Genomic DNA, 22,941 nt, shown 5'->3' on the forward strand with positions numbered 1-22,941 from the left:
ACATCGGAATCCATCGATAGTGTGTCGGTAGTGCATGCTCCCGGGTTGTGTGGTTTTACTCGAGAGATAGTGGAAAGAGAAGAGCAGTAGGTGCCACAGAAAAGTCATGAAGAAAAAACCTGCCATTAGTTTTCTACCCTCCGCCACCGCAGGCCGTTATCGGTAGTGATTGTCGTGCGGTTTGCGGGTAGGAAAAGGGTGTTGCATTTCACCATCCCCGGGGGTAGGGTGCATCATTAAGTGTGTACGAGAAGGGGTGCAGTGTGAAGGCATGAATGGGAGTGAACAGCAACTCGATGCGTCTAAGTTCTCCCGTCCCCCCTCCCCCACTTATTCGTTTCCAACGTTTCAAACCGCTCAGATAAAGTGCATTCGAAGTTGCAACGATGCATTTACGTGCCTTGATTTGTGTTTGTGTTTGTAATTGTTAGCACTGGTGTCAGCAGTTCCGTGTGCAGCGTATGAAACTTAGTATGTCTGGTGTGTTAGTTCACTTCTGTGCAGTGTTTGCGGTTTTTTAAATGTCAACCCGCGTCCGAAGAGAAATATTCGTCTTGTCTTGTGTCCGAAGACGATCTTCTAAAGAGCGTGTATTCCATGAGTCAAGTCGTGGATTCCGTTTTTGGAATGATCTAAGCTCCTTCTCCTCCGGTTTTCGCCTGTTTGAGCTGCAGATTGTCCCTTATAGGTGTTTAACAAGTGTCCGTGCGGGAAGCGAGATCATTGTAGATAGCGAAAAAATGGTTCCGAGAGCTTAGAACGAGTCTACTCCGGACTGCAGCTTATCGCGAAACAGCAAAGCCGATGCACTAACACACTGAACGATCGCGATGCATCTAGCGGCACTTTACGCCATCTACGGGCGTAATTGACGGGTAATTTTCCTCCCTCGGGTGCGGGTTTTGCGTGGCCCAACTCCAACTCCCTTTAATCGCGTTAGAATGCAGAATCTTCCTCCCAGCCAAACGGCATGCCAGCACGCGAGAAGCTTGAATGCTGCTAGCTATGTTTGGCGTGATTGGTTTCCCTGTTTCGCCCGATCAAGATTTGAATGAGCGCAGTTCTGCTCTATTTCCCTCTTTGAAACTATTTTAAAATACGGAAATTTGAATCGACTGACACGTTTCCTATCGTTTCGGGGATGAAAATCAAGGATTTAGGAGAAATTTCAAGCGCTTCAGGCAAACATCACCATATTTTTCGGGAAATGTCTTGATTGTAGAAAAGTGTTGCGTTTGATGGGGGAAAACGATTCTTATTCTACTTTCTAGATAATGTTATTAAACAGTTGTGACTGTGGATAAGACTCTTAAATAACAAAGTAATATTCAGCCCATTTATTAAACAATGAATGAAATCATGATTTAAAGCTCGTTATTCTTGTTCTAATAAGGGATTCCTTTTTATTGTTATTTCTTATATTTTCGCCCACATTCTATTCGTTATCATATCGTTTGTTAGTATGTAAATTGTTCAGTAAAACATATCATCGTTTAGTCACTCCCTCTCTTACTTTTCTCTTTTTCTTAAAATAATTACAACAACTGTGTATCTGTGCCTTTATTCGTAACAAAACCTAAACTCGCTCATTTTTCTCTCACTTCTCTTAACGTCTACGGTTTCTCAGGTTGCTACTTTCTTATCTCGGATTTCTTAGGTTGTTGACTTGGATTTTGTGCTTAATTTGCTAAAATCGATAGATACTTCTACTTGCCTTAGGGCAGTGTGCACTTCTACTTTCACCAGTATCTTCAAGTTCAAATCAGTTCAAATGTTTCAGTTGATTACAGTTGGTGCAAGTAAAATCGCACCTCAAACAGGTATTCCCATTTCATCCGACATTAGAGATGCTTTTTGCATAGTCAGGGCCTTGCACTCCAATAATGTTGGTCGGTAGCATCCGTTGATTATGAGTTTTCAAGTTACGTATAAATTAGCTTTTGCAACGTTAATAAAGTTCGTGTGTCTTTACGCCTTACAGAAACTTAGATCTCTCTGATCGTCAAAAGCTTTGATCACATGATCAATGAACGCAATAAGTATTGCCGTCAAATCTTTTTTCTTAATTTCGGACAAACTCTTTGTATATACTGCTTAATGAAACAATTTGTTTGACGCAAAAAAGAAATGATTCAGAAAATACTTTTAGTTAAAGGCCACAGTTTGGCGACCCCTGATCAGATCAGGCAAATTGTCCAGACCCTCCCTTCACGGCAACGTATTCTTATTATGTTGCTTTTTTATACAACGTTAAATTGATGTTAGTTGGCTCAAAATATTTAACAACACTGAGTCCTGAGCCAGCTATTTATGCTAGGTTTCTTGCCATTGCATCGAAAAAGTAGCCCCTTTTCCAAACCATCTTTCGAGCATTTTACCGAGCCGTCGAACCAATGGCATACCGTCGAAATAAAAATGCTCAACCGAAGGGCACCCCTGGTCGTCGTCACACCAGGGAAAGGAATCCGCACAAGTGTCTGCACGGCAAGTCGTAGCCAACAAAGGGCCCTGCGTTGCTCGTACCAGAAAGGACGAAACTCGACAAACAGGGTGGCAACTTTTTCCGACCTTTTTCTTTCGCTGGTTTTGTTCGCAACCCTGCCGAGGTTCGTTTGCAGCCGATCAAAGTGGCCGATGTTACATCATCGATCGACAGGGAGAGGGAGGGAGAAGTAGGGAAAACGAGAGAAACAGAGAGAGAGAGAGACATGGAAGGAAAGAAAGAGAGATACTATGTCTGTTGGATAACGCACCCCCCTGCCCGCCATCACAGGTGGGGAAAACTCGTCCTTCAGTCATCACCTTTTCGGCTGAGTTTTCCCGTTGCAATCCCGAGCCTCAGGCGGTGTCAGCCCTTGGTTTTCCCTTCCTTCCTTCCCTTGTTAGGATGCGCCGAAATGCGCACCTAATCAGTGTGTTTGTGTGCGCTAGGCCGTGAAATATGGCAAGATTGGGAGTAAAAGAGAGAGAGAGATAGTGAGAGATCTGGATTAACGGTCCCCGCTTTGGGCTGGAGGACCTGGATGGAAAACGGTGGAAAACTGTGTGTTTGCGTAATACCGTCACCGAAGCGCAGCTGCCTCCGTTCGATAGAGTATATATTCGTGAGCGTGTGTGTGTGTGCGCTGTACCTGTTGAGCTCGCGTTTCCATAGGGATCCGATTTTATCCTGCTTTTCCTTGCGACCTGTCCTTGCGGAAGACGTCAGGTGTGTGCGCGTGGCGTGTGCGTGTGTGCATCCTGCGGGAAAATGCAACAGATGTCGGATGTGGCTACGTTGAGTTGTAACCTCGGAGCCGGTCGGTTTGCAGTCTGCGTGGAAATAGCGTCGCAGTCGGTCGTTGATGCGTTGGCACGTACGTTAGTTCGTTCGGAAAAACAACATTTTTTCTTTTTATCTCCCTTCTGCAACTGGAAAATCTGGCGAACAGTTGTTAGGATCCAACCGTGTATGTGTGTGTGTGTTTTTTATATCCTTCTTCCATCGTTCCGGTGCAGTGTCCTCGAGTGGGGATTATATTTTTCCACGCCTTTGCCAGTGCATTTTTCCGGCCACGAGCCAAAAATGGTGCCGGGATCGGACCGGGAGCTGTGCTTCTTGTGTGTTGGTAGTTTATTGCGTAGTGGCCCGAGTAGTTACGCAAAGAAGGGCCTTTTGTTCGTGTGGGTGGTGGGCCCAGCGTGTCGCGATGGGCTTTGATCGGTCAGTAAATTAGATTCCATGATGGGGTGAGTGTTGCCAGACTCGAGCAAGGAGGCCCAACATCGTGCGCACCTCTACCACTTTTCCGACCCTCTCGAGCGGAGGATGTCAGAAAAATTGATTACTATTATTAATGGTTAAATACTACAAAAAAAGTGAGCAAAATTGAAATGAGAAGTTAAAATTAAAAAAAAATAAGAGAAGGTGTTTGTAGACAAAAGTGAGCAAAATTGAAATGAGAAGTTAATCCGTTAATTAAGAGAGGTGTTTGAAAGGTTGTCAGGAAAACAAGTGAGTCCAATGTGTGTAAATCTGAAGTGAAAAAGTGCACGGTTTGCTACCGTATGTTGTATCTCCAATCGGTATATGTCTGAATTTGTTGAAGTTTTTGTGGTTCTCTATTTAAAAGTGTACTTGAAGTTTTGTCGAATATGTTTTTTGTATTAAATTTTATATCCTTCTTACCTTCTAAAGTACAAAAGAGCGACAAACGAACAAACCGACTACTGGACATCAGCTGCAGGTACGCACGCGAAAAGCCTTCGTTTCGGTTGCGTTGTCCTTTAATTAAGTTAACAAGTGTTCGGTGGTTTCAGTGGCAGGTTTTTCTCTTGGATTGCACGAATGGAAACCGTCCAGGGAAACCACCTAATGCCATGAAAAACCCCGGCAAGGAAAGCTTGAAACGCTTCAACATTGTCGCTGGTTCCCCATTCCCTGGAGTTTGTTTTTGCTTTCTTTCCAAGAAAAACAAAGTATTTCCCTTTTCACCTGGCGACGGTTGACTTACGTATTGTTTCCATTTTCTACCATTCTAGGTTTCGTTGTTCAAGCTCTTTTTCGAATTTCTTTCCTTTATTTTCTTTCGGTCTATTTATCTCCACCGTAACGGGCTGTTCTCGTATTGCTTACTTGAGGAAATTGTGACGGAATGAAAATCATTCTTTTGAGTTGTACCTTCATTCGGGTACAAGCTGTTAAAAAAAAATCTTAAAAATCAAAGAAAATTAAGGAATCAAACACAAAGCAAAAAACTTAGAAAAAATGCTGGCCCAATGAAAACCCGAGGTAGCAACAAGTGGAAACCCCTTAGGGAAAACAATCAGCGCTAACGTAGTGTGAGATGGAAAGTGTTCTCGATGGTAACAAAAACGGTGCGCTGTTCCGGTTCCGGTTGTGGTATTGTAGCGCTGTGTGAATAAGTTGAAGAGAAAGAGAAAAGGTCCTGCTCCTCCCGACAGCTGGTTTCATTTTCCCTCCGTGTCAATCAAGTGGCTTACCTGAGGTGTATTGAGTGTGCTTATGTTTGTGACGTAGAATAAAATGAGAAGCATTACTGTTTTCCCGATGAAAAACAGGAAAGCTAACGTGCATTCGGTAGCAGTTGCTGTGATTGAGTTTTCCCGAACGATTTCCTGAAGGATGAGATGGAACCGACTCCATAGCAACCGGGACCGGATGGCTTGACAAAGAGGTTTAAAGCAATACGTCCTGCTATCTGCGTTTTAACAAGCTGCAGTTTAAAAAAAATGTACCTAGGTTGATGATCTAAATATTTCATTATTGAATGCTTATTAATTAATTTATGATCAAATGTTTTGCAATAGTAAATGACTAACGACATGACAGGTGCAACAAGTGTGGAACTCATGTTTTGCCGCTACGCAACGGTGAAGCCAACCTCATCAGAGGCGCGTACATAGGCAAACCTACAAACCAGCCTACTCGACAAGGATCGAATTTCTGAGACGAAAGAAAAGTGTTTAGTACCAAGGAAACCAGAAGCGATTTGTGTCTGTGTGTATGTCCGGTTTTTCCGGCGGCGTGTTGGTGTTGGTGAAAATTGAATGGCAAAAAAAACAAAGGAAATAAATAATAAGCAAATGATGTTGGATGACGCAAGCCATCGCAAGTAGTCGTTCCGGCGAGTTATCGGCTCGGTTCGGCTCGTCGTTGTACAGGTGGCGTCTGAGTACAGCATCCGACCGACAAGCTCCAACTTTCCGTGTGACAACTGATATTCGATGCTATCCCGAGCCCGTTGTGATGAAGGTGGAAGGTTAATCCTGCGGTTGAAGTCATTCCGAAGCGAAAAAAGATTGTGATTCATGGTCCAACTGGTTGGGGACAAGTGACTTCTGCGAGGAGGAGGAGTGTGCAGTTTCGTATGAAAAAGAAAAAAATACTTCAGTTGGAAAAACTTAAGTTTTACCAAATCCAGCACAACGGAAGGATTACAGTAAAAGGTAAAATACGTCGTTTGATTATGATGATGAGTAAAGTGTAAACAACTTCGTTAGTTCTAATTTAAAATTAAAGCGTTTCTTTAGTTGATTGTGTTTAGGTCAATGTTCGACCAATCATTACTATAATGAAGGAATCGAATCTATGAACCCTTGACCCGCTTGATTGTTGTCCTGTTAAAAAAGGAACGCCAGGACGATTCCAAGTGGTACGCCTGTCGGCATTTTGACCACAGGAACCACCGGCAAATGGCAACTGTCACTGACTTTCGCAACTGGCCACATAACAGCATCCCCCTCGCTGTTTGTGCGCTCCATGGCGCTACAACTGTCTCGCTGTCGTAACTTTTCCGTCACATCTGCATTTACTGGCATAAATGGATGCAATCTTCTTGAACTTAGGGATAGACGCGCTCGGAAAGCCAAGATGCATAAAGCGGCTCAGTCCGGCCAGTTTGTGTATGTGTGTTGGTTGACTGGGTCTCTGTTGAATAAAAGATACAGAATAAAATCCAACTAAGGGAGACGGTGCGATAAAACCGCTGGAAAATCGCCGTCCGATGCCTTGTGGGGTTAAAACCTTTGCAGCTGGTTGCAGCCTCGATCTGGACTGATCCCGTTCTGTGGTTTTGTTTTGAATGGTTTATCTCTTGTTTGGAATCACGTTCCTTGCAATCGATTGGAGTAGCATTCGTCTGAATCACAGCCATCCCGCCACGAATGGTTGACAGATTTCTGGTGCTCGTCATGGTTCGTTCGAGAACTCGGCTAGAAACTCTTTTGAATGCATTTATTGATTTATTTATTTATGTTCACATGGCCGTCACATGGAGATGATGGTTTTGCATGAATGATGCAATGAAACCGAGCATCGCGGAATCATTCGACTCCATCCATGCCAGAGAATCCTCTTCGTATCCGCAGTTAATGTCTTCATTGTGTTACTTGGTAAAGTGGCATAAACAGTGATAAAGACACCCAATAATAAGAATTATGAATGGGAAAATGTTTGGTTAAAAAATTTGTTTTTTTATTTATATTTATATTTTATATATTTATATATTTTCTTATTTTTTTATTTTATAATGACAAAATCGTGTTTTAACATCAATGTTGAATTTATTTTATTTTTTATATATAAATAATTTTGCAATTTGAACTTACTTGTTGCTTGCTATTGATAACCATTTACCATAAAACATTTAAAGACCATTGAATGTTTGTTTTAGAAAAAACTTGAAACAAAATAACCATCTGGTAAAGCCTTAACAAACAACGAAAAAGAGTATTGTTGAAGAACAAATTCAAAGTTATTAATAGAAAAGCGAGGAACTTTTGAGTGTGAGAGTTTTTTTAACTGCACTTTTGAATTTTCTTGCCTTATCTTTTCTTCTGAAATTTTTTACTTGATCCTTCTACTTTTAACATTTCGAAAAAAGTTATATTTATTGAACTTCTAACGACTATAGTTGCCAAACGTTCTTATATTATCATTCACTGTTAGAAATTAAGTACACTTAAAAAATGCCTTTTGTTTCTCGTACCTTGCCAAAGTACGTCTTGCAATCTTACAGTTGGCCTACAATTGCCATCATAAAGTTGTCCCAAAGGATGTTACATGGAATATTTTACATTTTAGTTGCCGGTTTCATTTTATTGAAAAGCCGGAGTTTTGTATGCTTCCACAATACGAGAGGCAATCGAGCGGAAAGAAAGATATTCTCCAGCAAAGAAAACCCTATTATCCCTTCCCGACGAACGTTTTCCCCATATTGTGGGCTTTCACTCGCCAAACCCGAGCGATGATTGACGTGCGCAAATACCTTTCGGAAGTAATTACGCACCGAATATCGTTCCCGGCGAGGGACAACAAGAAGGACAGGGGCTCCACTTGCAGCGTTGTGTTAACACAGGAAATGCTCTGGACTCGATTCCACACACGCATCGTACGTCCCCGTTGCCCAACGTGCGTTTCGTTGGCGCTGTGCAAACAAAATCAAATTATGATCAATGGCGGAACGGAAAAAGGTGGGAGCGTTATCATCTTGACGAGGCGTGTTTTCCAACCATTTACCCGCGAACTGGTGTGCTGGTGGTGGAGTTACGAAACGGCACACACTTTCCTCGCCAGCACGCACACGCGACCAACGGCGCGGGATGAGCATTTCCGAGACCCCGTGCCGTTTCACAAACACTCAAAGATGGCCGGCTCGTTGAAGTGCTCCGGCGCGCGCGATCATTGCCGGTTGCATAACGCAACTGCATCGCGATGCACTCGCGCACCCACACGTGCACACGGGATTGTCCGCGCGTTTGAAGGTATGAGAGAGGGAGGGAGGCTTGGGAGCAGCCATCGGCGCATCGGGTGACTACGTTCCTGGTACGGTGTTTATCAGTTGCAACTGTTGACCATTATTGTAAGCTGCAGTTGCTTTTCTCTTTGAGCACTTTTTCCTCCTGCACTGCGTTTGTTGTGAGTTGCAGTTGAAGCTTAAAGTGGCGGCTTGTTTACGCGCGCCTCTCGGTGTATGTACGCTTACTATTCGCTAGCGTAGAACAACACCTCATTCTCTTTGCACTCCAATCCCCTCGTAGTAGAAAATCTTCCCCGAGTGTACGCTTCAATTTTTTTTGTGTTTTGCTACAGCAAACACACCACTTCCGACCCTCTGGACTTCCAATAACTAGTACTTGCTATTACCCACAGTGATGTTGTTTGTATGCTTTTTGCTGGTGCTGTGAGGTTGTCCCTTTATTTTCTATTTCGGTATGTTGCGGTTGTGGACTGTGGAGTTGATGGGCCTCGTGTTTGGTTCAATCGATACCGAGTCGAATTGAAAAGGAATGCCGGGTCGTCATTCCATCGCCACAATGTGGACTCTAGAGGTTTGCAGTGTTTTTGTACATCTGGAAATGATGCAATCTAAAATAAAAGTTGAAGAATCAAGTATGAAAATAAGAAAAAAATGCCTAATTTATCATTCCCATTAATTTTACGCAACTTCGTTCGTTCGTTTCGTGTATCTCTGTTAGACTCAGATGTACAACAAAAGATAATTTGTTATGATGGATAGTTTATACATTTTCAGAAAATATGTATTGATTTTTGTAATGTTTCCATTTTTGAGAGTGAGAGCTAACATCTAATCCAACCATTCGGGTCATTACTATTACTTTGGAATTTTGCTCGAATGCTTTTAGCGTACCTTTTGATAAGCTACAACTTTGCCATTTTTGAAGATTTTTCATTTCCGAAAACATTAGTATATTTGTTAAATATACCCCACCATTTTTTTTTTTTGACCTTCTTTGGTTTTTAATGCATCTCATCATTCCGCTAGTTCGGTGTAAAGCAAAGAAAATCGAATTTGAGTTTTTTTTTAACATAGTGTTTCAAAATGTATAAAACAAATCTAGAAAAATATGTGCGCTAGAAAGCTTGTATATTAAGCAACAATAAAAAAATAAAATCATATTTAAGTTATATAAAATGGCGCCATAAATTGACCTCAAAGATCAATACCAAAAACGGAAAAGATAGTAAACAAATTTACTTAAAAGTAGTCGTTTACAGAACTGAAAAAAAAGAAATGTTATAGCGTGTTAAAACAGCCGACAAAATGACCGTTGTTTGGAATCTGGTGTTAATAACTAGGTGTTAATTTATCATACAACTAGATTCGAATTCATAACTTCAAACGTGAGTGTGAATCTTTTTGTTTAAAAAATTACTGAAAAACAAAATGTTAATACAATTTGTACAAAACAGAAGCCAGGTTTTAGCAATAACGAAAGGTTGTATTGATCTCCTAGTGCTAACTACTGATAGCATCGTTCATATTTTCTTTCAATGATGAGCTCAATATAAACTCGCGTTATTTCTCGTGTTAATCGTGATATTTTTATCTTTCTGTTTCAGCTCACCAAAATCGAGTTGTTCTTAAGGATATTAGTGCAGAGTATGGCCCCTTCGTTCGATGACCCTTGGAGTCAACAATCGGAAATTTACCTACCGTGTTATCTTTTCTCCAACATAACCTAAGCGCATGGAGGATATCCTATAGAAATCAACTGTACCTTCTAAGCTACTAAAAAGAGAACTATACTGAAAGAATTTTCCTGGTTATACGGTCACTGGGTGTTTGTGAGTAGAAACACTTGTTCTTCGTGGTATCGGTTGTAGCGCAGGGCTGAACGATTGAGGAACTAAAGCACAACCCTTCAAATCGGGGCAACATGTACGACGACGACGAGGAGGAAAGCTTCGGTGGTTCGATCGATATCGATCACCACCATCATCACCATCACCACCATCACCACCATACGGATGATTACTCCGCAATGGATGAGGACCCGGACGACAAAGATGATACGAAACGGTAAGGATCACGGATAGCTCTTGGTGGTAACATAATGAACAGGTTGTAAAAGGCCGTTGTTTGGTTGTTTTGTTGTAGAAAATCCCGCAATCTTAGCGAGAAGAAGCGCCGTGACCAGTTCAACCTACTGGTCAACGAGCTCAGCTCGATGGTGTCATCCAATAGTCGAAAGATGGACAAATCGACCGTGCTGAAGTCGACGATCGCATTCCTGAAGAGCCATAACGAGATCGCGGTCCGATCGCGTGTCCACGAGATCCAAACCGACTGGAAGCCGTCGTTTCTGTCCAACGAGGAGTTCACTCATCTCATCCTGGAGGCACTGGACGGGTTTATCATCGTATTTTCGTCGACCGGGCGAGTATTCTACGCGTCTGAAAGTATTACCTCGCTGCTCGGGCACCTACCGGTACGATACATTAGAGGGTGGTTAGAGGGTACAAGATTAATTTGACTCGGTACTCCGCTTTCAGAGTGACCTGCTAAACATGACCGTTTACGATATGGTGTACGAGGACGATCAAAACGACCTGTACAACATTCTTCTGAACCCGACGACGGTGGTGGACCCTCTGCAGACGGGCATCAGCAGGGAGAACCAGGTTACCTTCTCGTGCTACATCAAGCGGGGGACTGTCGACTATCGGACGGATGTGTCGTACGAGAACGTCCAGTTCACGGGCTATTTCCGTGAGTTTCAACCGCAAGGAGCATCCGGAGCATAAGCTGTGGTTGGTAAACTGTAACGCTCATCCTGTCTGGCCTTGTGTTCCGTTTTAGGAAGCGATGTCGAGACGGAATCGCTCATGACGACATCCCGCTTTAGCGGCTACACGAGTGACGCCGACTCGCGGCTCGTGTTCGTCGGCACCGGGCGTCTGCAGACGCCCCAGCTGATCCGCGAAATGTCCATCGTGGACAACACGAAAAGTGAGTTCACCTCTCGGCACAGCCTCGAGTGGAAGTTCCTGTTCCTCGACCACCGTGCGCCACCCATCATCGGCTACCTCCCGTTTGAAGTGCTGGGAACTTCCGGGTATGACTATTATCATTTTGACGATCTGGAAAAGGTGGTGGCTTGTCATGAAGCATGTAAGCTCTCACGCGGCGCAAACTCACACGCTCTCGGGCGCCCCGACTAGCTCGACACTAACGCGTTTCCTTTTTTCCTTGTTCCTGGTTTGTTGTTATTGTTGTTATACTCGTTCTGCGCAGTGATGCAGAAAGGCGAGGGAACGTCGTGCTACTACCGGTTTCTTACCAAAGGCCAGCAGTGGATCTGGCTGCAGACGCGCTTCTACATTACCTACCACCAGTGGAACTCGAAGCCGGAGTTCGTCGTGTGTACGCACCGGGTGGTGAGTTACGCGGACGTGATGAAGCAGATGCGCAACCAGACGGCGGGCGATGGTAAGTTCTCCGAGGACGCGGACAGTATCAGTGTGCACGGGACGGAACGGAAGCTGCAGCAGTCGTCCTCGCAGAGTTTGCTCGCGACTTCACCGTGGAGTTCGAAGAGCTCCCGTACATCCCGGGTCGCAGCGACTCCTTGCGTCTCACCCACCGGTCTGTCGAACCGGGGACGCCATCGGTACAACACCTACCACGGTCCGGGGTCGGATTCGGCCACTTCCATCTCCACGGAATCTCACACCAGCCGACAGTCGCTTGTCACACAACATTCCGTGAGTTTGTCTGTCATTCTGCAGGGTGCATGACGCTTTTTTGCAGTAAATTTAAACAAATTATTTCTCATGTTTGTGTACGAGGGATAAGTTAGTAGTGACATGAAACAAGAAAGCAATCAGTCAGCCGCCATAATTTTATTAAGGGCCTGAGCACGTATAAAGGATTTTGCCCATTCGGAAAATGTGGCGAAAATGGGTTTCTTACGCATGAGATAAGTTTAAACTCATCCATTGTGATGTAAAGAATCGTAAAGTCTGACTAGTGACTCCTCAAGGTATCGTTAAACTTTGATACCGTGTCAATAAACTCCGATGTAGATTACGCATCAAATACAAAAAAAACACCTGGATTTTTATCTGACAGTTTTCTGTGGAAAGGACTATAAGTATTAAAGTGATTGAAAAAAGCTAATAGCTGACGGGCCGAATTTAGTCTTCGGGCCGGATTTTGACGACCCTTGCCCTGATGAATTCAGCGGTAACCTAATGGGGTAATTTATTTTATCGAACTAACAGTAGCCTCTATACTTCTACATGTGACGCAAGATATAAGGACGGTGGCCGAGTGATTGCTCTCTTAGTAGAACATTGTTATATTTACTATTCTCTTGTCATTATTCTCTGATACTCAACACAATATTTTTTCCAATTAGGTTAGTTTTATCTGAATAATGTGAAGGAAACATTAGGAATAATTTGTTTAAATTTACTGCTAACATTCGTCATGCGCCCTGTAGTTCTCTTTGTTTGCGCTTTGTTATAACGATCTTTTTCATTTTAGCGCTCCCGGATGCGTACCAGTACCTTCCCGTCGAAAGTTTCCTCACACGGTAGCCAGCAGGATCGGCAAGGAGCCACTCATTTTCTACTCCAAAATCAGCAGCAGCTGCAGCAGCACCAACAGCAGCAGCAGCAGCAACTTCACCACCAACAACATCACCAAGAACAACAACAGCAGCATCAGCAGTTACAGCAAAATCAGATGCAGCAGCAACAGCAGCAACTACATCAGCAGCAGACGCATCTCCACCAACAGCAGACACAGTTGCAGCACCAACAGATGCAAGCACACCATCAGCAGCAGCACCTACATCATCAACATCTCCAGCAGCAACAACAGCAGCAGCAGCAACAGCAGCAACAACAGCAGCAAAGTCATCAACGTCCACATCCTTCGCAAGCGCCGCATGCTTCGATGGTACAAAACCCTTCCGAAACTGATGGATACGGGTCTCAGCTGCAAGGTCAGCAACAGCAACATCCACATTCCCTCCACCAACACCACCACCAGCAGCAGCAGCATCATCACCATCAGCAGCAGCAGCAGCAACAACAGCAGCAGCAACAGCAGCCAATACAAGCCACTCTAGCGGCAACCCCGTCCACGACTACGATACGAGCGTCGGCCACGATCATCACCCCACCAGTGACGCAGATCATCAGTGCGACCGGGTTCATCGAAACGCAGCAGTATTTGACGGCCATCCCGGTGCAGCCGGTGGCCAGCTTTTCCGAGACGGCGCCCGGTATGCTTTCCCCGCTGCAGTCCACGTCGCCTCACGGGACGTTCTCGGCCGTCGCTGCACACCATTCGGCCGTGGCGGGCGCCGGTGGCGTCGTGCTGACACCCTGCCAGAATCAGGTGCAGGATCAGCTGCAGCGCAAGCACGAGGAGCTGCAGCACCTGATCATCCAGCAGCAGGAGGAGCTGAGGCGTGTGCAGGAACAATTGCTGATGGCACGGTACGGCTTGCTGCCGTCGATCGTATCGCTCCCGTTCCCGCCGGCCCCTAGCAATGGAGCAGGGCCGAGCCATGGACCACCGGAGCGCAGTACTCCGTTCCTGCAGCATCATCAGACGGCGCAAGGGGCAGCGTTTCATCATCATCATCACCACTACCACCCATCGGCGTCGGGTGGGCAAACACAGCAGCCACCTAGTCACCCGGGAGTGGTTCATGCACAACAACCACAGGCTCAGCAGCAGCAGCAGCAGCAACCGTCCCAAGGGCAGCAACAGCAAGATCAGCAACTATTATCGGTTCCTCCCGACCAGAAACCTATCATTCATTCCGATTCCGAGCAGCTTAACTTCACCGACCCCGGCCAAGGGAAGCTGTCCGAGTCGGGTGATATGGTATCGTATATGCAGCTCACACCGGTTCCTATACACCATCTGCAACAGCATCAGCAGCAGCAGCAACATCACCGGCACCATCATCCCTCCAGCCAATCGTCGGCATCAACTACACCCGCCTCATCCGCCCTGAACCAGCCGCAGCATCAGCTGATGCAAATGGGCGCCACGCCGGGCGATGGCTCGGAAACATCGGGCAGCAACATGAGCAACAGCATGGGACTGCTGCAGTATCAGATGGCTCCCGAGCAGGCACAGATTCTCTTCACCTCGGGCATGGAACAACAGCAGGGGCAGGCACAGCAGCAACCACCGAGCCAACAGCAACAGCCACCACCACAACCACCACAACCCCCTTCGCAACACCAAGGAGCGGGGAGTTCCGATGCCGGATCCCGAACGCAAGGTAGTGAGATGTAGAGAATGTCAGGGAGAAGATAATGGTGGAATTTCGATCCTGAGTCTTGTAGTGATAACAGATTTCAACCAAAAGTAAAAATGGGCCTAGGATTGAGCTTAGCTTATTAGAGGTAAGAACCTCCCACAGGAAGGAATGCCTACCAAGGGACCTCAGAAGAGGATGCTTCTGAACCAAACCAACCTACACCCACATGTACATAGCGAACGTAAACGTTTTTCATCCACCAAAGAGGGGTATTTTGAAGGATAGCCATAGATGGTAGTGTTTATACGACGATGAAACAATTATAAGCCATTGTAAAAATAAAGTAGTGCAAGAGAAGGAATAACCAAGAGGAACACGGGGAACACGGTTTCAGGAAGGTGAAACGTTGCTCCATCGAGCAGGTAGTCGTTAAGGAAGTGGTGATAATCGAATAACGTACGGTAGACATTGGATGGTCGCAGCCATTGGAGGGCTAAGGAGAGCGGACCTGTTTGAAACAAGAGGCTGGGAAGCGAAACGATTTTTGCTATGCACTTTATATAATTATTTTGTACTTGTAAAAGCTAGGGACCGATCAATTACTGGTAAGAGCAGCATTTTTTAAATGTAGGAACAGTACCAGAAAGAGAGATCTATCGAGATAGAATAAGTGGTTAGTAAAAAAATTAGTGGAATAAAAAATATCAAAGGGATCCTAAGGATGCTGAAAGTGTCGCATTTTATTTATTATGGTTTCGACAAAAACAATTAAAAGATTTTTCTAGTTTTAGTTTCAGGTTTCATTAATTTAAAATGTTGTCTCTAATTTATTCACCAATTTTTGCTCACTTTGCTTTTAATTTATCTCACCTGAAGGACCTTATTTTCTCACTTTAAATTCGTTTCGTTCATTTTATACCTTTAGCCGTCTTGCTAGATTACTTTATTACGATTATATTTTTTCATCTTTTATCCTTTATTTCTTAGGTTTTGGTTCTTGTTCTTCTGTATCTCAAGTGTTTTTGTTTTCTCTTAATGTTTAAGGGGGAAAAATATCGTATTTGTCCTCTGTAGAGTCCAATAAGATTGTTTGACGCTTGATGTACTGCTTTTTCATTACGTTCTTTTTTCCCAATGAGACTAGTCAATGACTTCGGATAGCAAAACAGTAAAACAGTAAATGCGCTTCCAACAGTAATAACAGCAATTTCACTTATTATCAATTTTTCAGGCGTCTATTCAGGATACAGAAGCAGTATTTACCTTTTCGGGGTTTCTCTATCCTGTTTGTATTTCTCCAAAAGTTCCTTTCTTCTGAAAAATTATCTCAATATTTTCTCATGGTTCACTTTAAGGGTTTGGTTGGAAATATATAAGTATCTCACTGCTGGTATTTTTGAAATCGTTTTCTTGCAATCTTAAAAAAACCCTCATTGTGTATTTACTCATCAGTTTTTGAGAATATAATAACTTTAAACAATTTCGTCCACTTCAAACATTTGCAACGTATAACACCAAACGGTTGGGGATTCGAATGGTTAAAATGAATGTCCGTACGACGCTCAAAGTTAGGCTATTCGATTAGCGCTCACCCGTAACACCAGATCAACTGTGGCATTTGAGATGGATTCGATTCCGTGCTCGTCCGACCATTACAAGCTGATAACATTATCAAATCCTAGGAGGCACGACTAGGGACTGTGATTTTTCTATATTGTTTGTTTTTGAATAAAAGGCATTAAAATGATTCATGGAATACTTCACCTGATATCGATAATCAATAGTCTTGAGAGGTACGTATTAAGTTTGGTGATTTGAAGCTCTGTTCAAACGAGTGCAGACCGTTCGAACGCAATTTTTGTGTACACAGATTACACGGCCACCCGGATGGCGAATAAGTTAACCCGAAAAGGAAATCCAATCGCAATCGGTCGGCGTTGACCTTGCACTCGGATTCGCTTGACCGGGCTGGCAATTGGGCGAATCGTAGCATGGCGGAATTTGAACGACAGAAATAAAGAAGAGGGCGAGCAACAGCCGCCATCCTGAATTTGGGACAGATCGAAGAAAGTGGCTGCGCAGTTGTAATCGTTATCAAAACAGAGGAATTGAAATAATAATGAACGTCAAAATAGCCACCGTGGTGTTTGGCTGACGCCGCGATTGGATTGGATGATCCTTGTTTTTTGTTTTACCCTCTTGTTTGTTTGTTGATAGTGTTTTTTATTTTGCACATGTAGTTCTTATCGAAAACGCGTGATCATCAAGGTAACGGATTTCTCTGGACATTACAAAGGGTCTTAAAACAAGTACGAGTTATAGGTTATATATAAAACAAAACATTAACAATTGTACCTTAAAAGTCTATCTAAAGCACCTTTCCGATGTGGTTGTACTGTCAAAGGCTCGGCTTCACTCCCTAGAGCTTCTTGAACGCATTCTGCAGCACCTCGAACTCGTTGTGGATGTTGCGCATCAGGTTGCTGATCTGCGGCACCGAGTCGAGAATTTCGATGCTCTGCGTGTACGGATCGTACCGGACGCCGAACGGGCGCGGGATCGTGTTAGCGTAGTTGATCATCTTCTGGATCGCGTCCTCGAAGCTGTCCGACACGAAGTACACCGGCTGGTACTCGGTGATCGGGTACTTCTGCTCGCACGTCTTGGCCGGGTCGAACTCGCGCAGCTCGGGCTTGTCGGTGAGGCAGTACTGTAGCTCCCCGAACGACGACAGCAACCCAGCACCGTACGCCTTCACGGCACCGTTCTGACGGCAGAGCCCATACTCGACCGTGAACCAGAAGCACTGCATCGGGGAAGAAAAACGGTAGATTAGTTTCGGAAATCACAGGCAGAGGTCTAGAGGTACCTACCGTTGCCAGCTTCTCGACGAACTCGTCCGGAGCACCGAGCGATGCCAACCCGATCTCCTGCGAGAACTGCGCAAACGATGGGTCGGCAAAGAGGGGCGCATGGCCGAGCAGCTCGTGGCAAACGTCTGGCTCCGGCGTGTACAGTGGCTTGCTCGGGTGGCGGATGTACTGCGTCGAGTGGAACACCCGGAAGGCCAACCCGGCGAGGAAGTCGCGCGATGAAAGCAAACCGGCGACCGGCCGCAGCGTGAACCCGGTGCAGTCCTTCAGGAAGTTCGACACGTCCTCCAGCTGTGGGATGTTGTCCTCGCGATAACCACAGTTCTCGATCAGCAACGGAAACACGTGGTTGTGCTCGCGGCATGCGTGCGTCGGGTAGAGCTTGGTCAGGTTGCGGAACACCGCACGCCACGTTTCGATCTCCTCCGCGGTGTAATCGACGTGCGGCAACGGTTGGCCATGCTTGTAGTTGAAGGCGATATCGGCGAAGTACTTGCGCCGCTCGCGATACGTCTGATCGGTGAAGCCGGGATGATCCGAGTCCAGCTCGGCACCGTAGGAGAGGATCTGGTTGGCAAACCGGTCGAGGTCTCGGATGCGCCGCGGGAACCAGGGCACCGTAGCTGTTGAGCGTAATTCGCTGCCATCAATAACTTCCTCTCAGCGGATCATTTCAAACAAAACTTACCTTCGTTGTCCTTGTAGTCCCGGGAAATGATATTGAAGTAGTTACTCCGCTCACGGATCGCCTCGATGGCCGCCCCCAGCGTACCACCCTTTCCATCGCACTCCACCATAAACTCATACCCCGGGCCACGAGTGGACGAGCGTGACTCGATGTGCAGCAGGTTCACCCGATGCTCATCGAAAATCTTCAGCATCTTCGCCAGAGCGCCCGCCTCCTCCATCTCGGGCGAGAAGATGATGCACACGTTCTTGGCCTCGGCCCCATCGTGTCCTTCCATGATGTACGAGCCACCTTCCTTCAGGGTGGGCTGTGTGCGGTGAACGAACGTGAAGTGAAAGCGATTAGAGAGCGTTAGCGGAACGAAGCGGCACGGAACTTGGACGGGATGGTGGTCAACGCTAGTGAACGGATGATTTCGAACTGATCGCGACACGCTTCAACTGGTGGCGCTTTTATATGACACCCCTTCCCAGCGCGGAATTAGATCGCGGCGCAAATACCAGGGATTTCCCGCCACCCTTTGGGCAAACGGAAGCGAGCCCCGGCTTCGCGGTACTGTGGATGGGGTTTCCGTCTTTTTCCCATTATTTATGTATTCATTTTTTCCTTCTCTTTATTCTACCCTCCGAGTGGTGCCTTCAATCTGTGGCCGGGCGGCATGATGAAACATTTACCAAAGATTGCCTAAAGATCGCGCTGATGTCGGGGGAACCGATCGGACGAATGACCCGATCGGGATGTTCTCGATGTACTTGTTTCGGAAGGAGAATCAAAACAGAAATCCACCATGAAGTGAAGGACAGACCACGGGGTGGACTTATCGGTAGTAGTTCATACTGAACAAAGCACAGCTGTTCGGCTGCTTCCGTGAGCGCAAAACCGGTTTACATTCATCATAAACCGTTGACATTGACGGGTGATTGCACCTCATTATTTGTTGCAACAATTGTCTCTGCTGCCGGTCTTTCGATCCGTTATGTTTATGCAGTTGTATGTGCAAAGGACAAAGTTCAGTTACCATCTCTCCATCTCGTGTAAAGGAGTGGAACGGAAAATAAACAAACGGTTCTAGTTCAAAACAGTGAAATCGAGTAATATTCTTTTTCAATTAAACTGCCCAGTTCTTTGTGGTTTTTTCAAACATCGATTTTTTTTCTCCAAAAAGTAGTATTACAATCCAAAATCGAGCCCTCAAGCTTATCAAACGCTACAAAACAATCGTTATCGGTATACGCTCGACGCCAAACAAAACCCGACAAAATGATACGAGAGCATGAATTGATAATGTTATCAGGATCACGCTATTTGTAGTAGTTATGTTTATTATTCTAAACTTTTCTAGAGCAGTAAAAAGATAAAAAAAACGGGTCTATTTTAAACTTTTACGCAAATTGTTGTGCAGAAAAAAGGATTACGCTATCAAAATGGTTGGACCGGATGGAAAAGACGATGAACATTGCGTTTTGACAAACAGCGCAACGTTCCCTCGCTGTCACTAACTCGTTCAACTACTACTGAAAATAGCCCCTTTGGAAACTATTTCAAAACATGATGTTCTATGTGTTTAGTGTTCTAGTGTGTTTTTAGTGATCGCAATTTATTTCGTCGTTCATCTACTTAGGTTCGAAATTATCTGATACCACACAATGTAGCTTTATTCGGAGCCTATTTTAAAATGTTATACATTTTTTCGTACCTGGTGATGCCAAAAAAGTGTCCTGAGATATAACTATAACTCCATTTTCATTTGGCACCAAACACCATACATCGAACGTTTGCAAACTGAGATTGCACAGGTCTGTAAAATGCTTTTACTAAAACAAAACCCAAGCAATACATACCCCTTGCGAATCCTGACGACCTAACATGTTGGCTAGAAAGTATCAAAACGTTCGAGTGTGGCTTTGAGGTGACTGATCCTTTGGATTACGTAACTCGCACTAAGCGCTTTATAAACGGAATACCGAAACAAATCACTAACACGTTACTCGCTCTTGGGAAGTGATTTCAGTTAGGCACAAGCTTGGTAGTACCGTTTCAAACGATCACCCTGCAAGCGGTATACTGACTGAGTTCGGATTGACCGGAGTAGCATTTAAATCAAGCCGGCCACAAAACCGATAGCGCGACACACACGAAGAATGATCGAGATCAGGCGGTCTTTGGTGGTGTGCGCATTAGATCCCGTCCCACAAGGGGCTCGATGATCGGCGTAATGGCGTCAGAGCCCGGCCGAATCGATCACTCTGAAACTGGGCAATCGACGACGCTGATAAGCCAGCCTCCTTTGGCCACGTCAAATCGTCACCACGGGGCTTCGATCGAGCTGCAATGCGGAGCTCTCATTACATTTGACGCTGTCGAAGAACGGGGTCTAGAAAAAAGGTAGCCCTACTCTCATGAAACGATCGATAGTACTGTATGGGCGAGCGGTCACTGACACTAATTGGCTCGAAAGCGTCACTTGTCGGGTCGTAGTTCATCGGTAGCAACCAGTATTAGGACGTGACAGATTGGCCCTTGATGGGCACAGTTTTAAATCATCGTTGTAAAAGATTCTTATTCTTCCTGCGCAGCAACTACGAGGCATCAATTATTAATTTCTTTTGCGATCCTTTAGCAACCGACCATTTAATGGATGAGATGGCGCACGTGCTCTTCAGCGTGAACAGATAGTAACATGATTTTGTTTGAAAAGTGTGCTACGGAAGGGTGGATCCTCCTTAAGGTAGCCTGCCTGAGAGTGACGTGCTGTCGGAAGCTTGTGTTTTGAGCAGCTTGTGTGCTTCGACGGAAGCATCCTTTTCCTTGTTTACTCGTAACTTGTGATGATTGTTTTTGCTCCAAGTTAGTGCCTGCGCTGTTTATGCAAACGGTGAATAATAGATTTTGTTTATTTCGTAACAAACATACATAGTTTTCTAATAACACGACTGTTATCTGATACGCGTAGAACTGTTTTGCAACGGTTAGTAAATACTATGAACAATTTGATAGGAAATACCATTTTAGGTCGTGAAAAACCATATGGTTGAGTGATTGAGTTTTAAACACGCTTTTTATTTTGAAACATTGTACATTTTTGGAAGAAATATTTTCCGAGCATGCTGGTTTACATTCTCTCATTATGTTACTGCACGGGAAACATAAAATATTCGCGTTCAAGGAAATCTGCCTCTTGATGTTATTCAGGGAAAATTGTAATTTAAATCAACTCAAGCGAAACATGAGCCTGTTTTGGTGCCCTACTAGGTAAGAACTAGAACCTTGTCAGATTCTTCATTCAAACGTTATATTCTAAGGCTGTTAGGTGCTATCTGATAAATATTCGCTATAATAAATCTTACTTCTTACCTTGTCAGATTCTCCATTCAAACGATACATTCTAGAGTTGTTTGGTGCTATTTGAAGAATATTCGCGCTAGTAAATCTTCTCTTTACTTTAACACAACATACACAAACACTAACACTATTTCTTCTAATAGAGCGTCAAAAGTCTAAAACCACGTCCGTACCACAGGAAAGCACACGTAGAACTGATGACACCATCCCATCGGATCCCGGTTCCAGCTCACTCGCCTGGTCGAAAACCCGATTGGAACAAGTGAAGGGGAAACGGGTAATGAAAAATAATGGATTGCTCGCGCGCCAGATAGTAACAAGATAAGTAGAGATGGAGCTCTGAGCGTTAGAAAAACAACAACAGAAAACATCCAAATGCATTGCTGCACCATTAGCAGGGTTGCCAGAGTAGAGATGAAACGTAGAATGGTAGTTAAACCTGTTCTCTTAATGAAGCTTAGCACGTGCACTCGGCCAGGTGTGTAACGATTGATATTCTGTAGTATGTTGTTTGATTGCGTTGGAATTTCTTTAAAATATTCAAATTCAAAACATTCCCCACGTGTCGTTACCTACGTTACTATAGTTACGCTCATTACGTTATGCATCTGCACTGGGCTTTGGTTTGTGTATTCGCTGCGTAACGGCACCCTTCGTTACTCGGCGTTACAATAGATCTGTGTGGGTAACGGTAGAAAAGGAAGTTGCGATTTTCTCTCAGCACGAATGGAAAAACTCTCCTGGAAAATATACCCTCCGAACCGTTGTTTTTCACGGAACCGGGTGGTTCATTTGTAGCTTTGTTGACATGAAGTGAACGCGCCGCCGAGGACTTCGGTCAATGAATTTGGTTTTGCGCGACGGTGTCCGCCAGAGCTTCGTGATCCGAATCGGTCATGGAAACCAGCAACAGCAGCTAAATCGATCTGCATCCGCAGTAGTCGGTTCAGTTCCCGTTGGAAAGTCGTTACGAGATGACGCGTCTGGTAGCGTGCGGTAGCATTCCGAGAGTAGAACTACTATTATTATTATTGTGATGAGACTGTCATGCAGTGGAGTGATTTTGTGAAAAACTTTATGGTAATTTAGCATCATCTCCTGTTATTAGTGAATTTTGTTATTTTTCGTGGATAAAAACACGTTGGTCAGAGCATGTGGATATTTTCAAATTTCTTTTTAAAAATAATATCCATATGCGTGTATGATCGTGGAGCATTAATTTTTTATTTCGCTTCCCGAAAGAAAACAATCAAAAGCGACGGGCGGAGGGGTAGAAAAATTCGACGCACGCAAAAGAAATGAAAAGCATCATCTCGCTCGTTACAAAAACCATCAACGTTTCTTCCCAGTGGAGTTGGTTTCGGACCATAACGATTTTCACCGGTGAAGGTGTGCTTTTCTTTACTTCGTAGTGTTCGTTCGTTACTGGAGGGTCGCTGTGTGGTTGTGTGCGCCGGGCTGTAGCCGAAATACTCGAACCGAAAGGACATCATTCCCGAAGCC

The 22,941-nt window shown here is 44.8% G+C and overlaps 2 protein-coding genes across 4 annotated transcripts; one reads left to right on the forward strand and one right to left on the reverse strand.

Annotated features, from left to right (window-relative positions):
* The first annotated feature begins 10,287 nt into the window (after positions 1-10,287).
* Positions 10,288-14,570, forward strand: LOC131294350 (circadian locomoter output cycles protein kaput). Its single transcript, XM_058322396.1, has 6 exons — positions 10,288-10,325; positions 10,404-10,734; positions 10,799-11,015; positions 11,106-11,417; positions 11,541-12,010; positions 12,795-14,570. The coding sequence occupies exons 1-6, from the start codon at positions 10,288-10,290 to the stop codon at positions 14,568-14,570; spliced, it is 3,144 nt and encodes a 1,047-aa protein (XP_058178379.1).
* A 2,163-nt stretch (positions 14,571-16,733) lies between these two features.
* On the reverse strand, positions 16,734-21,633 carry LOC131294352 (protein henna). Of its 3 annotated transcripts, none has more exons than XM_058322398.1 (4): positions 21,451-21,633; positions 18,097-18,403; positions 17,409-18,031; positions 16,734-17,341 (listed from the first exon to the last, which is right to left on the reverse strand). In XM_058322398.1, the coding sequence occupies exons 1-4, from the start codon at positions 21,478-21,480 to the stop codon at positions 16,955-16,957; spliced, it is 1,347 nt and encodes a 448-aa protein (XP_058178381.1). In that variant the 5' UTR covers positions 21,481-21,633; the 3' UTR covers positions 16,734-16,954. The 3 variants fall into 3 exon arrangements, with proteins under 3 accessions (XP_058178381.1, XP_058178382.1, XP_058178380.1); XM_058322399.1 differs by lacking the exon at positions 21,451-21,633 and adding an exon at positions 21,363-21,412; XM_058322397.1 differs by lacking the exon at positions 21,451-21,633 and adding an exon at positions 19,938-20,067.
* Positions 21,634-22,941: the final 1,308 nt, after the last annotated feature.

Source organism: Anopheles ziemanni, chromosome 2, assembly GCF_943734765.1.
Source record: "Anopheles ziemanni chromosome 2, idAnoZiCoDA_A2_x.2, whole genome shotgun sequence".
In the NCBI taxonomy this organism is placed as follows: domain Eukaryota; kingdom Metazoa; phylum Arthropoda; class Insecta; order Diptera; family Culicidae; genus Anopheles; species Anopheles ziemanni.